This window comes from Mustela nivalis (genome assembly GCF_964662115.1).
Source record: "Mustela nivalis genome assembly, chromosome: 2".
In the NCBI taxonomy this organism is placed as follows: Eukaryota; Metazoa; Chordata; class Mammalia; order Carnivora; family Mustelidae; genus Mustela; species Mustela nivalis.
The window spans coordinates 35,052,321-35,066,722 of record NC_139021.1 but is presented as its reverse complement, the minus strand read 5'-3'; the positions used below and the strand labels follow the sequence as shown (position 1 = coordinate 35,066,722).

The 14,402-nt window shown below is 43.9% G+C and overlaps 2 protein-coding genes and 1 pseudogene across 19 annotated transcripts in view; 2 read left to right on the top strand and 1 right to left on the bottom strand.

Annotated features, from left to right (window-relative positions):
- The window catches only part of LOC309860533 (uncharacterized protein), a gene marked incomplete at its 5' end in the record, with an annotated part of 143,575 nt that extends 132,675 nt beyond the window's left edge, over positions 1-10,900 (bottom strand). For 5 of the 14 annotated variants that reach the window (XR_014309421.1, XR_014309422.1, XR_014309424.1 and 2 more), the window contains 2 exons: positions 7,755-7,817; positions 10,769-10,900. Coding sequence is in view for 6 of the 14 variants with exons in the window: in XM_082722765.1 (XP_082578891.1) it covers positions 7,755-7,817; positions 10,769-10,789 (84 nt within the window). The other 9 variants (XR_014309426.1, XM_082722763.1, XM_082722769.1 and 6 more) reach the window with 6 other exon arrangements.
- LOC309860535 (annexin A2 pseudogene) lies at positions 1,598-2,915 on the top strand (annotated as a pseudogene). The gene has a single exon. The product of its transcript is annotated as an annexin A2 pseudogene (transcript).
- Positions 10,623-14,402, top strand: part of GRHL2 (grainyhead like transcription factor 2) — a 162,281-nt gene continuing 158,501 nt past the window's right edge. For 2 of the 4 annotated variants that reach the window (XM_082722743.1, XM_082722742.1), the window contains exon 1: positions 10,777-10,910. In XM_082722743.1, the coding sequence (XP_082578869.1) occupies positions 10,891-10,910 (20 nt within the window). In that variant the 5' untranslated portion in view covers positions 10,777-10,890. Of the gene's footprint in view, positions 10,708-10,776; positions 10,968-14,402 lie in introns of those variants that run through there. The other 2 variants (XM_082722745.1, XM_082722744.1) reach the window with 2 other exon arrangements.

Here is a 14,402-nt window from a genome sequence, read left to right as displayed (position 1 = left end):
CTCAATTTGATGTTTCTCTCAATTGAAGTCCCCAGAACGACCATGGAATAATTGTAGGATAGGAAGGGTGTACCTAATTCAGAGTATTTGTCATTTACTCATTTTATCACATATTTCCTGAAGGCTAGGTAAGGTGTTGAGATCTGGGGAAACAATGATGAGCCTATAATAGGCATAATCTCTGTCCTGGAGCTTGGAGTCTAGTGGAAGGGGTTGGCCAATAATCAAACACCACTCAAGTAAATGTGATGAGTGTTGTCTACAAGAGGAGCATGTTGCTACATGGATAAATCATGGAGAAATGTATCTTCCCAATATAACCATCCCTAATCTGAGAGAGCCAGAGAGACTTCCTTGAGGATGAGATGATGAAGCACTGATCTGAGGGGCAGTTAGGAACTAGTTAGATGAGGGAGAAAAGACAGCCAAAGTTTAGGGAGATAGAGTAGTAAATTCAAAGACCCTGGGCAAGAGGGAACATGGTTTGCAGTTTGCATTTTTGTTTTTAAAATTTATTTTGATTAAAATTGTATAAACATGAAGACATGTGTGTATAAGATACATATGTGTATAAAACGATATCCATAGTTTTAAAAGTCAAATAATTAAGTAATAATATAGACTATAACACTGATTAATGCTATTGAAAAATAGCAGTTCATGCCTCACTCCACCCCACTGTCCAATCCCACTTTTTTTTTTTTTTAAGATTTTATTTATTTATTTGACAGAGATCACAAGTAGACAGAGAGCAAGCAGAGAGAGAGGGAGAAGCAGACTCCCTGTTGAGCAGAGAGCCCGATGCGGGGCTCGATCCCAGGACCCCGAGATCATGACCTGAGCTGAAGGCGGAGGCTTTAACCCACTGAGCCACCTAGGTGCCCCCCCACTCTTTTTTAAAAAAATATTTTATTTATTTATTTGACAGAGAGAGATCACAAGTAGGCAGCGAGGTAGGCAGAGAGAGAAGGGGAAGCAGGCTCCCTGCTAAGCAGAGAGCCAGATGCGGGGCTCGACCCCAGGCCCCTGAGATCATGACCTGAGCCGAAGGCAGACGCTTACCCTACTGAGCCACCCAGGTGCTCCTTCAATCCCACTCTTAAGAGACAACCTATTTTTATGAGCTTTCTTTTCTAAATTCTAGCATTTACTTCCATATTTCTAAATAATATGCTGATTGGCTGACCCAGAATACATTTCTCTTTTTTTTCTTTCTTGCATGCCCCGCCTTAGAGTTTGGGAAAGCTAGATACGAATTTTTCCAGCCTCCCTAGCAGAGAAAGGTGACTGTGTGACCCAGTTTTGGCCAAGGGCAGGAAGGCATCCTGGAGGCTTCTAACAACAGTGCTGGGATTGTTTTCCTGATACATGGCATTGCTGAGGCTCACACCAACTCTTTCCCCTTCTTACTGCCTTACCCATAGACATAATGGCTGAAGCTGAAGGGATCATCTGTGTCCGCAAGAAAAAGGACAAGATAATCTCAGAGATGCTGAAACTGAGCACCAGAAGCAGCTGCTAACTTTCAGATCTTTTGTTTTAAAGTGAAGAAAACGGGCTCTACAACTGGGGACGCTTGCTGCACTCAGCGCTGGGCCCAGCTTCCTTCAAAATGTTTACTGTTCATGAAGTTATCTGCAAGCTCAGCTTGGAGGGGGACCACTCCATGCCCTCAAGTACTGGTCGGTCAAAGCATACACCAATTTTGATGCTGAGCATGATGCTCTGAACATTGAAATGGCCATCAAGACCAAAGGTGTGGATGAGGTCACCATTGTCAACATTTTGACCAACCGCAGCAATGAACAGAGACAGGATATTGCCTTCGCCTACCAGAGAAGGACCAAAAAGGAACTTGCATCAGCGCTGAAATCAGCCTTGTCTGGCCACCTAGAGACAGTGATTTTGGACCTATTAAAAACACCTGCTCAATATGACGCTTCTGAGCTGAAAGCCTCCATGAAGGGACTGAGGACTGATGAGGACTCCCTCATTGAGATCATCTGCTCAAGGACCAACCAAGAGCTTCAGGAAATTAACAGAGTCTACAAGGAAATGTACAGGACTGATCTGGAGAAGGACATCATTTCTGATATATCTGGTGACTTCCGCAAGCTGATGGTTGCCCTTGCAAAGGGTAGAAGAGCAGAGGATGGCTCTGTCATTGATTATGAACTGATTGACCAAGATGCCTGGGATCTCTACGATGCCGGAGTGAAGAGGAAAGGAACTGATGTACCCAAGAGGATCAGCATCATGACTGAGCAGAGTGTGTGTCATCTCCAGAAAGTATTTGATAGGTACAAGAGCTACAGCCCTTATGACATGTTGGAGAGCATCAAGAAGGAGGTCAAAGGAGACCTGGAAAATGGACCTAAACCTGGTCCAGTGCATTCAGAATAAGCCCTTGTATTTTGCTGACCAGCTGTATGACTCCATGAAGGGCAAGGGGACTCGTGATAAAGTTCTGATTAGAATCATGGTCTCTCGCAGTGAAGTGGACCTGTTGAAAATTAGGTCTGAATTCAAGAGAAAGTATGGCAAGTCTCTGTATTACTACATCCAGCAAGACACGAAGGGCGACTACCAGAAAGCGCTGCTGTACCTGTGTGGTGGGAATGACTGAGGCCCACGACGGTTAAGCATCCAGGAATGGTGCTCCTTTGTTTCCAGCTAACAATTCTAGAAAATAGCTTATGACTAATATTCCCCTTGTGCCCATCCCCACAGGGATGGCATTAGTATCACCCGCTCCCCATCCTTATTGCAGTTGCCTAAGCATTGCCTGCCTCTCATGTCTAGTCTCTCCTTCTGGCCAAAGAAATGAACATTCCAAGGAGTTGGAAGTGAAATCTATGATGTGAAACACTTTGCCTCTTGTGTACTGTGTCATAAACAGATGAATAAACTGAATTTTTACTTTATAAACAAACAAAAAAAATAGAGTGAAGAAAACAAAATTTTATTTTTCTAAACCACGGTTAATCAACCTTGATGTAACTAACAGCTCGAAGCATTCCTGACTCCTTATTTATGTCGCTAGTCTTTGATTTAGGAGATTTAAGCAACAACTGTTGACTTTCAGTTATAGTAAATGATGGTATCACCCTCCGTCATAACCTCCACTTCCTCCTCTCCCACACACCACTATCTTCCTCCTTCCACCTTCCTGATTGCATTTTATCATCAGTTTTAGTAAATCATCATTCAGTAATTCCATTATTATGATTAAACGAACATCATTTGCTATCAGACCAAGTAGGTACAAGGATTAGTATGATAGTATTTCCACTCTTGTATGATTTCTTTTCTCCTGGAGCTACTGAATGCTATCTATGTACTTAGTTTTCTCTGTACCTATTGTTATGACTTTCCACACCCTCAAAGAATTTCTCAATATAACTTTCCACAATGTTAAATATAATCTTTGGATTCCACCCCTACCACCACTCAGAGACCTCTGTTGAAAGAGTTTCACTGCTCTCTGAGCCTGTAACAAGGCCACCATTTTGACCTCCCTCGAACTGCTCCTCCTGTTTTCTGAGTCTTAAAGATCACCTCTTTCTTGGTTTTGCCTTGTTCTCCTAATTTCTAGTGGAGCACATTGTCCAAAATCTTTCTGAGAAAGAGTGCACGAGAGGCACTTTGAAACTCTGCATTCCTGGAACTGAATTTTATTCTACCTTTATACATCATCAAGAACTTGTCTAGGCATAGAGTTATTCAAGGGTATGGCTTTCAGTATCTTCAAGCTAGCAATGTTGTTGAGAGAGTTAATATATTCTGATCCTTGAGTCTTTGTGTCTGAGAAGTTTCTCTGCTCTTTTCATTTTATTTTTACTCTCTGGAAAGGTCAGCCCAGAAATTTAATCATAATTGCTTAAACTTACGTCATTTAGAATCCACTGTACTGAGTACTACGTGGTCAGATCAATCAGAAGACATAATGCTTGAGTTCTCAAAACCAGTGTTTTATCTTTCCTCTAAAAGCTTTCTGCCCAACATTCTTTCCATTCTTTCTTTCTGAAACACCTGTTCGTCACATATTAGGCCTTCCTGACTGATCCTGCAATTTTCTTATCTTTTCTCTCTTATTGCCTATTTTGCTGTCTTTTTACCCTATTTTCTAGGAGGTTGCTTAGATTCTATCAATAAAAGGTTCTGTTTCAGCTTTTATATTTCAATGCCCACAAACTCATTTTGGATCTCTGGTGATTATTTTATTGTTTTTAAATAGTATGCTGTTCTTGTTTCATGACTGTAATAATTTCTGATATACTAATTAGATAATCTTTATCCTACCCCTGTGTTATTTACCTCAAAATCACTCTCATATTTGCTCTGGTCTTTATACTTCACTTTGGAGGCTTCTCTCAAATGTATGGTGATCCCTGGCCTCAAATATGTATTTAAGAGTGTGCCATAAAAAGCTTATTAGGAGTTCCCTGTGTGAGGATGGAACTTGCTGACTGATTGGGGAGGCATGGGTGGTGGTGTTATAAGTTAGGCTCTGGGTTCACCAAGCTGGATGGAGAGAGCTAGGAGATGGTGTCTCCCTGATGAGTGTATGGCCTTTCACTTAATCTCCTTGCTATTAGGTCCAATGCCTCACTCTTTGTTTTTTATTTTATTTATTTGTCAGAAAGCTAGCACAAGCAGGGGGAGTGGCATGCAGAGGAAGAAGCAGGCTCCCCACTGAGCAGGGAGCCCCTAGATGGGACTCCATCCCAGGACCCTGGGATCATGACCTGAGCAGAAGGTAGATGCTTAAGTGACTGAGTCACCCAGGAGTCCCTAATGCCTCACTCTTGATGGATGATGTCCCCTAGCCAAAAGTCTGCCAAGTTCCACCTGACACTTCTGTCTCCTGCCAGCATGGAGGAGGGATGGGGTTTTGGACTGAGTTGTGTCTCCCCTAAATTCATATATTGAAGTTGTAACCCCCAGTGCCTCAGAATGTGACTGTATTGGGAAACAGGACTTTTAAAGAGGAAATTAGGTCAAAATGAAGTCCTGTGGCTGGGTCCTATTCCAATATGACTAATGCCCTTATAAGAAAAGGAGATTAGGGGATGCCTGGCTGGCTCAGTTGGTGGAGCATGAGACTCTTGATCTTGGGGTTCTGAGTTCCAGCCGCACACTGGGTGTACAGATTACTTTAAAATCTTAAAAAAAAAAAAAAAGAAAAGAAAAGAAAAGGAGATTAGGACATAGATACGCATTCACAGTAAAAAGACTGGTTGAAGACACAGCCTCAAGATGGCCAGTCACAAGCCAAGGAGAGACACTTTAGGATGAAACCAACCCTGCCAAAGCCCTGAATCTTGGACTTCTAGCCTCCAAAACTATGAGGAAATAAATTTCTGTTGTTCAAGCCACATAGTCTGTGGTACTTTGTTATGGCAGCCCTAGTAAGCCAATACAGATGGGAGCTTGATTATGCTGCTGGGGCTGGGGACCTAGGGGACTACCAGCTTTGTATCCGGATTTTGAATCAGTCTCTCTGCTTTCAGCCCTACCACCTACTTCCATCTTCAATGATAACAGGAAACTTGATCACTCTACCTTCATGAGGTTCTGCAGGCGGACCAGACTTGATCCATAGAGTCTACGGATACTCGGATGCTTGTTTCATCTCTCTTAGCTCAGCTAAGTCTCTCCTCCTTTAGTCACTTTCCACTCCCCAGATTTCTTTCTCATCTTTAACATTCTCATCTCCTCTCTTATTCTTCTATCAGTGGGACTGTGGGAAGAAGTAGAGATAAACACAAGAGTTCAATACACTCTGTTTTAACAGGACCACTTTTTTTTTTTTTTTAAACTAAAGACTTATTGATGGCCAGTCCAAGAAACAAAAACATATGGTATCCCGAAGGAAATATGCAAACCTCAGCTAACTGCCAGCTGAATTCCACACTACTAGTTCAAGAGCCTTCATGAAATTGGTAAAGATCCAGGCAAATACACCTATCCGTGCAACTCTAGAAAACAGAAGTGGCCCCAAACTGCAAGGAAATGGCTCTTTGATGCTCAGCTTGTTAAGTTATGTCTATGTTGATTTCAAATTCAGAAATTCAGGTACATTTCATCCTGCCCAAGGTTTCTTCTTGGGGATAAGAGCCAATCAAACAAGTTAGTGTTTTTATAGTGTAAAACAATATGGCTCCGCAGTAGATTCAAAGACAGTCAAGCTGTAGTGGGCAAACAAGCAGCAGCTAGACTTGTGTCATTAGAACAGTAACCCTTTAAAACTTGAGATTTGTGCCCAGATGCTGCAGAAGTGGCCCCCTTCTCCCAAAGTCTCACTATAAAAGATTCACCATTCACCACAGGGGTGCCTGGTAGCTCAGTCGGTTAGGCGTCTGACTTTGGCTTAGGTCACGGTCTCAGGATCCTGGGATCCAGCTGCAATGGGCTCCTCCCTGAGCAGAGAGTCTCCTTGTCCCTCTTCCTTTCTCCCTGTCTCTTCCCTTGCCCCTCCCCCTGCCCCTCTTCTTTTCCCTCCCCTTGCTTGTGCTGTTTCCATCTCTCTTTCAAATAAATAAGATATTTAAAAATAAAAAATACAAGATTCACCATAATAAAGCAACAATTTAGTATCAAATACTGAACTTTTTTACTTTAGGGAAGTGTAATTAACCATCATAATAGATGCTGAAGATTACTACTAAAATGATAATAAAAATAAACAACTCTTTTTCTTGTCTGTGAATTTAACTATAACTTTAATCTTATAAGTGAAATAATTTAGTTTATAAACAAAACTCTTCTATGACTAGCTTTTTTTGTGAAAATTTACTTTGTTGTTGCCACCTAAAGTAACCATCAAACTCTAAATGGTGGGGCAACTTTAAAGTCCTCAATGAATACTGTGGCAAATTCCAGGCTCATTTTTTTTTTTTTTGATGTCATAATTGCTCCAATTGTAAACCGTGGTCAACAATTATATAAGCAATCACTAGCTTAAGAATGGAATAATGCTGGAGAAGAAGAAAGGAATCCTGACCATCACAATGACCAATAAAAAGAAAGGTTTGGCTATAAATGCTGATTTTGTTTGCACCAAAAATTTTGGGAGTGACAAATTTGATAAAAGCTTTCAGATAAAATTTTTTTACAAAATATATATCTTTTAAGATTTTATTTATTTGTCAGACAGAAAGAGAGAGAAAGCACATGTGCACAAGAAGGAGGAGTGGCAGACAGAGGGAGAAGCAGGCTAAGAGCCTGATGAGGGACTTCATCCCAGGGCCCTGGGATGACCTTAGCTGAAGGTGGATGTTTAACCAACTGAGCCACATAGACATCCCTGGATAATTTTTTAAATGGCTGCAAATTAAAGATGACAGATTGAGTCACACTAGTTTATCTTCATTGTTTCCTAAAAAGGACAGTAAAGGAACACAAAAGATAAATAAACAAGAACAAAGGGCATGAAGGAGGGATCACCTGCAAAATGTGTATTTCAACCCAAGTCTGCAAGAAGGGGTGGATGGAACAGTAGAAACTGGTTTAACACAACAGCAAAAACTACACTCTACTGTCATCCTAGAGGTCACTACAAAAAGAGCTAAATATGCTATCAAGCTTCAGAGTGCCCTAGGTCCAGAGATCATCAGAGGGAGATGTTGATGAAAGGCCCCAAGATCCCAGAAGTCAAGAAGAGGCAAAAGACAGGGGCCTGAGTGAATGTGGGCATTTGAAGTTGTTAGATGTTCAGGTCACCAGTCCTATTTCTTGAAGCCAGTGATTACCTCCAGCTGGAGAAACAGCAGAGAGACTTGTATGCCAGGCACAAAGAAAGGCAGGTAAGGCACCTACAGGAAAGAAAAGAACATGAAAAATTGCATAGTAAGTAATAACTCACTTGAACCCTTTTCTCTGAACTGCTTCCAGAATATCAGGTGCCAGAATGTCCCCTAAGGCAAAAGATTGCAGATATTTCTCCTTGGAAAATGAAGAGCCCAAAAGAAAAGAAGAACCTATGGAAAGAAGAGCTTCTACCTGATCACCATACAGCAAGCCCACTCCTTCCCATCTTCATACATGAAGTTTCTGGTGAGGTTTTATGACCTCATTCTTAAGTATGAATGGAGTGTTACAGGTTTGCAGACCTTTGATGGAAGCCTTCAACATGGTGAGATTTTAGAATAGTAGAGAGCTAAGGAGCATAATTATGACATTCAGAATATTAGAAATAAAGGGACTGTTTTTCAAGTTCCTAGAAAGAAAAATTCCAGGTTACAAAGAAATGGGAATCAGGATGGCACTGGAATTCTCAATAGAAACACTGGCTATTAGACTATAAAAGAGCAATTTTTATCAACTTTGTCGAAAAATTTCAACTTAGAATCCTATCCTTGGTCAAACTTTCCATCAAAAGTAAGGGTCAAATAAAGCCATTTCAAGTTTTGCCTTCTGTACCCTTTCTTGGGTTGTTACTGGAATATGTGCCATGAAAACAAAAAACAAAAAACAACGAAGCAATAAACCAAGAAAGAAGGCACAGGGCAAAGCAATGGGGTTCTTGCTCTGCAGATGAAGGAATGTCCCAGGAATGACAACTGAACAGCACGTCCTGAGAGAAATTCATCTCCTTTGGAATAGGAGGACTGGACTTTTAGAAAGATGTTTGGGGGGAGGAGGTGGAGAGTGGGAGAATGGAATTGTTTGATCATTTGGAAAATAAATTTGATTGTCATTTGATACATATGTGCTAGAAAAAATATAAGGATGGGTGCATAACAAGCTAACTAAACAGATTAAAGGTTTTATAAGAGAGAAAACAACCACAGTACACTAGTTGGCTCTGTTGTCACTGGTACTTGCAGTCACCAGCTACGTACTACCCCTAAACTGGGAAAGTTTTTTTGGAAAAATGATGGAAGAGAAAACTGTATGCAGTCTGAAAGAGCTAAATCCTTATCTAAAGGAGGCAACAGATGGTCGAAGCACCATATCTAACTGGATAAATCAAAAGATAGCAGTATAAATTATTTGGAAACAGGAAGGTCGGGGCCCTTGGCTGGTACAGTCTGAAAAGCATGCAACTCTTGATCTCCGGGTTGTGAGTTCAAGCCCCATGTTGGGTGTTGAGATTACTTAAAAATAAAATCTCTATAGGAAGAAGGAGAAGGGAGGAGAACAAGAGGAGGAGAAGGTGGAGGAGATGGGCAGGCTAATGGCAGCAGAAATGGCTAAAAGTGGGATGTGGATGCCTCTAGAAAGGAGATTAAGAAGGTAGAGAAAAGGTGGGTATTGTTTTGTCTTAAAATATATTATCTCGAAAAAGTGTGTGCTTATGCTTTAAAAGTTAAGCATAAAATTTTTAAATTAATTTGTTGAGCATGAAACATGAAATAACCAAACCTTGTCTCATAATGCAGTTTTCAGGAAAACAGCTGATCCATAAAGATTAAAATAAAAGTTGGGTATCATCTCTGGCAATGTAGTATTAACTTGAAATAAAATATGGTATACCTTCCATGCCCTCCTTATTTCTATGGTTCACATGTGTGGACTAGACTCTTTGTCAGACCTTTCACCAATATCCTTTAGGAACAAGAGGTTATAAGTGAAACCTTTGATAATTTGTGTTGTTCCCAACCAGGAGACACAGAACCACAAACTGACTTCAATAAGTCAGTTTCATCCTGAATTGTTTCCATAGCAACCATATTAAGCTGGAAGGATAAAGCACCTTTGTAGTCACTGCTTCTATTGAATTACAATGTAAATGTTGATGTCTGCCTGGAAACGTCAAATGACAACAGGTTTATAGAAGGGATTCAGTGGTTGTTTGCAGCTCTGGAATCCCAGTCTTGAGTTGAGATAGAAGAGACAGGCCTAGGCCATCTTACTGTGTCTTCCCCCCAGATCTTCTCACGCCATCAAAACCATCCCACTCTCCATCTGCCTAGCTCATGAAAGGATGCTCCTCTATGTGAAAACCTGTAATCTACCTGATATCTTTAACACATCGGGACACGAAAAGTGTTTGCTCTGGATAAGAATGTTAAAAATGCAATTACACAACAGACTCGGCAATCTTTGTGTCCTCCTCCCCCCGCCCCCCATGGAGCACAAAGTAAACTTCAGTCCCTCACTTTTCTGACAATGTCAAACGTCCTCTTAAAGTGGGTATTCAAAGCCTTGTGGTCATGCTGCGCATTTGATTTCGGTTGGCTTAGTGTACCTTAGTTCAGCTCTCCTTAGGCCTTCCGTTTGACCCACAATCCCTAGTGGTTGCAAGTGTTGCTTTTTTCCAAGCCCCTACCCTCCCCACACACACACCCGGCCGGCCTCCGGGAAGAACGAAAGCGTGGCGTGAAGTCTGCTCCTAGCCCTGAGCCTCAGCTCCCACGGGCTGCTGCACAGCTGCAAGCGTGCCGCCGCTCCACTCAGGTAAACTGCGGAGTGAGTTACCTGCACTTGGAGAAGGGCCTTACCTGAGCGCGCCTCTGCCAATGGCAGCTCACCTGAGGGAGCTTCGCAGCCAATCACCGCGCAGCTCGTCCCTCGGGCTTGTATCCTTTAGTGAAAGAATTCAGCTCCTTGCGAGAAAGTTACCTGTGGCCGCCCAAGTCCGCCACTTTCTGCTCTGTGGCTGCCCATTGCCACGATCCAGGAGGACTCCGCGCCGCCCGGCCGCCTCCGAGCTCGGGCCCCATGTGAGGGGGCCCCCCCTTATCCCACCTTTCCGGCTAGGTGAGGGCGCGAGCGGGCGAGCGAGCGAGAGTGGTGAGGGGGGACGGAAAAGCAGAATTACCTGTAGCTCTTGTTCTGCCATCTCGGGCGCTCTCACACACCTTCACCTGCACAGACTTGAAAGTCCAGTTTCACCAGAGGCTGAGGCTCCAGGAAAAGGGGAGCGAGTTCATTGGATCAAACATGTCACAAGAGTCGGACAAGTAAGTGGATCACACGCGCCGGCTGCTTCTACTACCACTTTGGGCTGATGGCAACTGGTTTGTTATGTTTTTGTTTTTGTTTTTGTTTTTTAAGATGCTGTTGTTGGTATTTTTTTCTTTCTTTTATTTTTTTTTCTTTTTTCTTTTTCTTTTTGGTGTATCCCGACTTTTCCAGATCATGTTTCTACCCTGGGTAAGGGGAGAAACCCTACAAGAATGTGAATGTTTAATACCCCCTTTGGGCCTTGATAGTAAAAGTAGGTTTTCCTCTTTCCTTCCTCCCTTGCGAGTGATCTCAGCTCCCGCCTCCCAGGGCGAATACTTGCATATTGACAGGGGTTTCGGGAGACGAGGGCGGGAGGCCTGTTATTCTCCCTCTCTTGAGTCGCTCCCACCTTCTGAGGCCATTTGGAAATTCATCTGAGTTCCTTCGATTTGTGCAGAGGGCCTGCGAGAAGAGCGGGTCTTGGCTGCTTTTGTGTGAGCGCAACAAAGAGCCTTTATTCTGGAGCAGAAACGGCCATCTTCCCGTCCTGGGGCAGGAGAGTGCGTGTGTGCGCGCCCGCGTGTGCGTCCCCGTCGGGAGGCGAGGCGCCGGGCGGCCCGGGTCGCGGGGGGTCGCACCCCCGCCCCCTACTCCCCGCCATGCCCCCCCCCCTCATTGTTTGGTCGCCTTCCTCAGGTGCGGGAGCACAGGGCCCTACGGAAGTGAGGGGAATTGATTGGAGGCCCCGAGTTTGCACCTCGGTGGGGCGCGGAGAGGACCCTGGCCCTTAGCGATTCTCCCACGTCGCGACGACGCGTGCACGCCCCCGCGAGCCCTCGGCCCTGCGCTGCCGGGTCGGCCCGGGCGCTCCCCGCCGGCGGCCGCCACCTCGGGCGTGGCTGGCGGGGCAGCGTGGGTCGCGCCGGGCCTTCTCGGGTGACCGGGATGCCGAGGCGGAGGGCCCGGGCGGCCGCGTCCGGCTTCCCGCGCCTCGAGGGCAGCGCGGGCAACCACGTCTTAACGTCCGGGACGGGAACCCTGGGCCCGCCCGGTTCGAGCCGCGCGGGTCACCCGGGCCCAGGTCCCGTGGCGTCCCGGTGGCCTCCCGCAGGCCTGGCCCCCGCCTCGGGGACGGCTTTGTGCTAGCAGGGGGAGGTGGGGCCAAGGGCGGGCGCGGGAGGGAGCCGGAGGTGGGTCCCGCGGCCTTTCTCGGGATTGAGTGGCGACACTCCCTTCCCCCCTCTCGGGCGCGCTCCGGGCCGGGAGCTGGCTGCTGAGTCCTCTTGAGAGCGCGTATGGGCCACCTTTTTGCTTTTCTTGGTAACTTTACTCTGGGGTTGTGACCACCCCAGGGAGGCCATTTCGAGGGTGTCTCCGCCGGGGCAAGGCCGCTGGTGCCTCTCCTGAGTGGCCCAGAATTGACGTACTGTGAGCGGGCAACGGGAATGCCCTGAGGCCCTGCCCAGGGGTGGAGGGGTGGACGGTCCTCCAAGCACGGCCGCTGGTGGAGTAGGCGTTTCTGACAACACAGGCTGTCATACTTCAACAACAACAGCAAACCCCAAAGACCACTACCAAATTCAAGTTTTACCCACCAACGGAAAGCTCATTGCTTGGTGTGAACCGGAGGGGAAGAACTGGTGTTAAGAACGCTGGAAGAGGGTAGGAGTAGGAATAGGAAGGTGTGGGATTGTAGGCGAATGCCCGCCCCTCCCCCCACTTCTCCGTAGCCTCGGAGAAATCAGTACTCGAGCTTGAAAACTTCAGTAGCTAAAAGCCGGAGATGACAGCAGGATTTTTAAAAATTTTTTATTGTTTTGCTCTTCGTGTGTCAAAAATGGTTGCAAACCTAGTGAATGTCGGATAAGACTTCTTGCAATTCCTTGATTAAATCGCACGATTTACATTCCCTTGCACTGGTTAGTTTTGTAGTCCAGCGTGATTCAGATGAATTCCGAATTAAAACGGGTCGATCTTTATTTTAACTTGTTAAACCTAGCACCAACAGACAGTTTATTTAGTATTGAAAATAAGTTCTGTGTTAACAATCTGGTTTCACTACGATGCGTTACTTAGTTTTTATGGGCAATAACTATTTGGGATTACATATACTTCTGTTTAATGAAAGTAGCTTTTATCTAGTCTTGCTTTCCAAAAGTTAATTTTGTATCCTGGGAAAAGTAATGCCAATAAGACCAATACCTACAAAAGACTGTGGGACTTGCCTGTCTCTGCCTGGACTATTGAGATATGCTTGAAATTAATAAATGATATTTGGATTTTCTTGGGGAATTCTAGCTTTGTTTTCCTAGTGTTAATATTCCAATGGAGGGCCGGAGGGTGGGTCCGGGTTTCACCCGCCTGAAGCTTACGCAATTGTGTGTGTTAGGTGGGGTGGGAGTGTGGGCTTTTCGAAAAAGATCAGGAGATCAAGTTATTGGGGCTTCCTCTGGGAGTGCGGAAAGAGTCCTGAAGCTTGAGCTTGCTTTATCAGCTTCATGGTAAATCCACCTAGAAGTCCTGTTTTCGAGAAGCAACCTAAAAGAATACACACAGGATATTTTTCCAGAAACCCCTCCAAGTTAGCTAATCTTTCGGATAGCATAAGAAGATCATTCCAGGTAGCTAGTCTGGACTGAAGTAGCATCATCTTTTTTGTGGTTGTGGACTTTTCAGATTGAAACGTTCTGCTTTTTATGTTCTGTAATGTTGATGCTATCACTACTTAAAGCAAAGTATTTTTAGGACAGCTTGTCTTTGTACATATTTGAAGATTGTCTGTTCCCCCTTAAATTTTATTGAAGATTTATGATATTGGTCAGCAAGCTTGTGTATGCAAGCAAGGCAACGAGAGATTTAGAAACTTTTTTTTTGGCAAAATATATAAAATATATTTGGGGAGAACATAATGTTACATATATGAATATAATTTTATATGATACCCACAGATATTGTTCATTACACAAATGTTTTCTGGTTACAGACTATTTGCAACACATTCAGAAGGCATTATGAGAGAGTAAAAAGATGTATGATGTGAGGCATGTCCTTAAGGGGCTCACACTCTCATGGAAGCTGAGACATGAACAGACACAAGTAAATATAATGATGTATTCATCAGATCATGATATCTCAATCCTCCTCCCTACTCTCCCTTCTTTTGTCTAGGACAGTTTCTTTTAGTAAATCTTATGTGTTTTAAGGAGTCTGGCCATTATTCTAGAAAGGAAACAGAAAATGCTTAAAGTTATAGCTATTTTGCATGGTATAAACTTTCAAGTAACGGAATAAAACATTTAAATTAGACTTTCTACTCTTTAGTTTTATATATGCATATTTGTTTCCATTGGGCTGTAGAAAATATATTTTAATATCACAAATATTAAGTAATCATATCTTCCTCAAATCACTAAAAATATCTATCCATTTATTCAGCCAATAAATCTCGAGTGTTGCTATATATCAGGCATTGATCCTGGCACTGAAATTCAGTAGCAAGTGGTGTC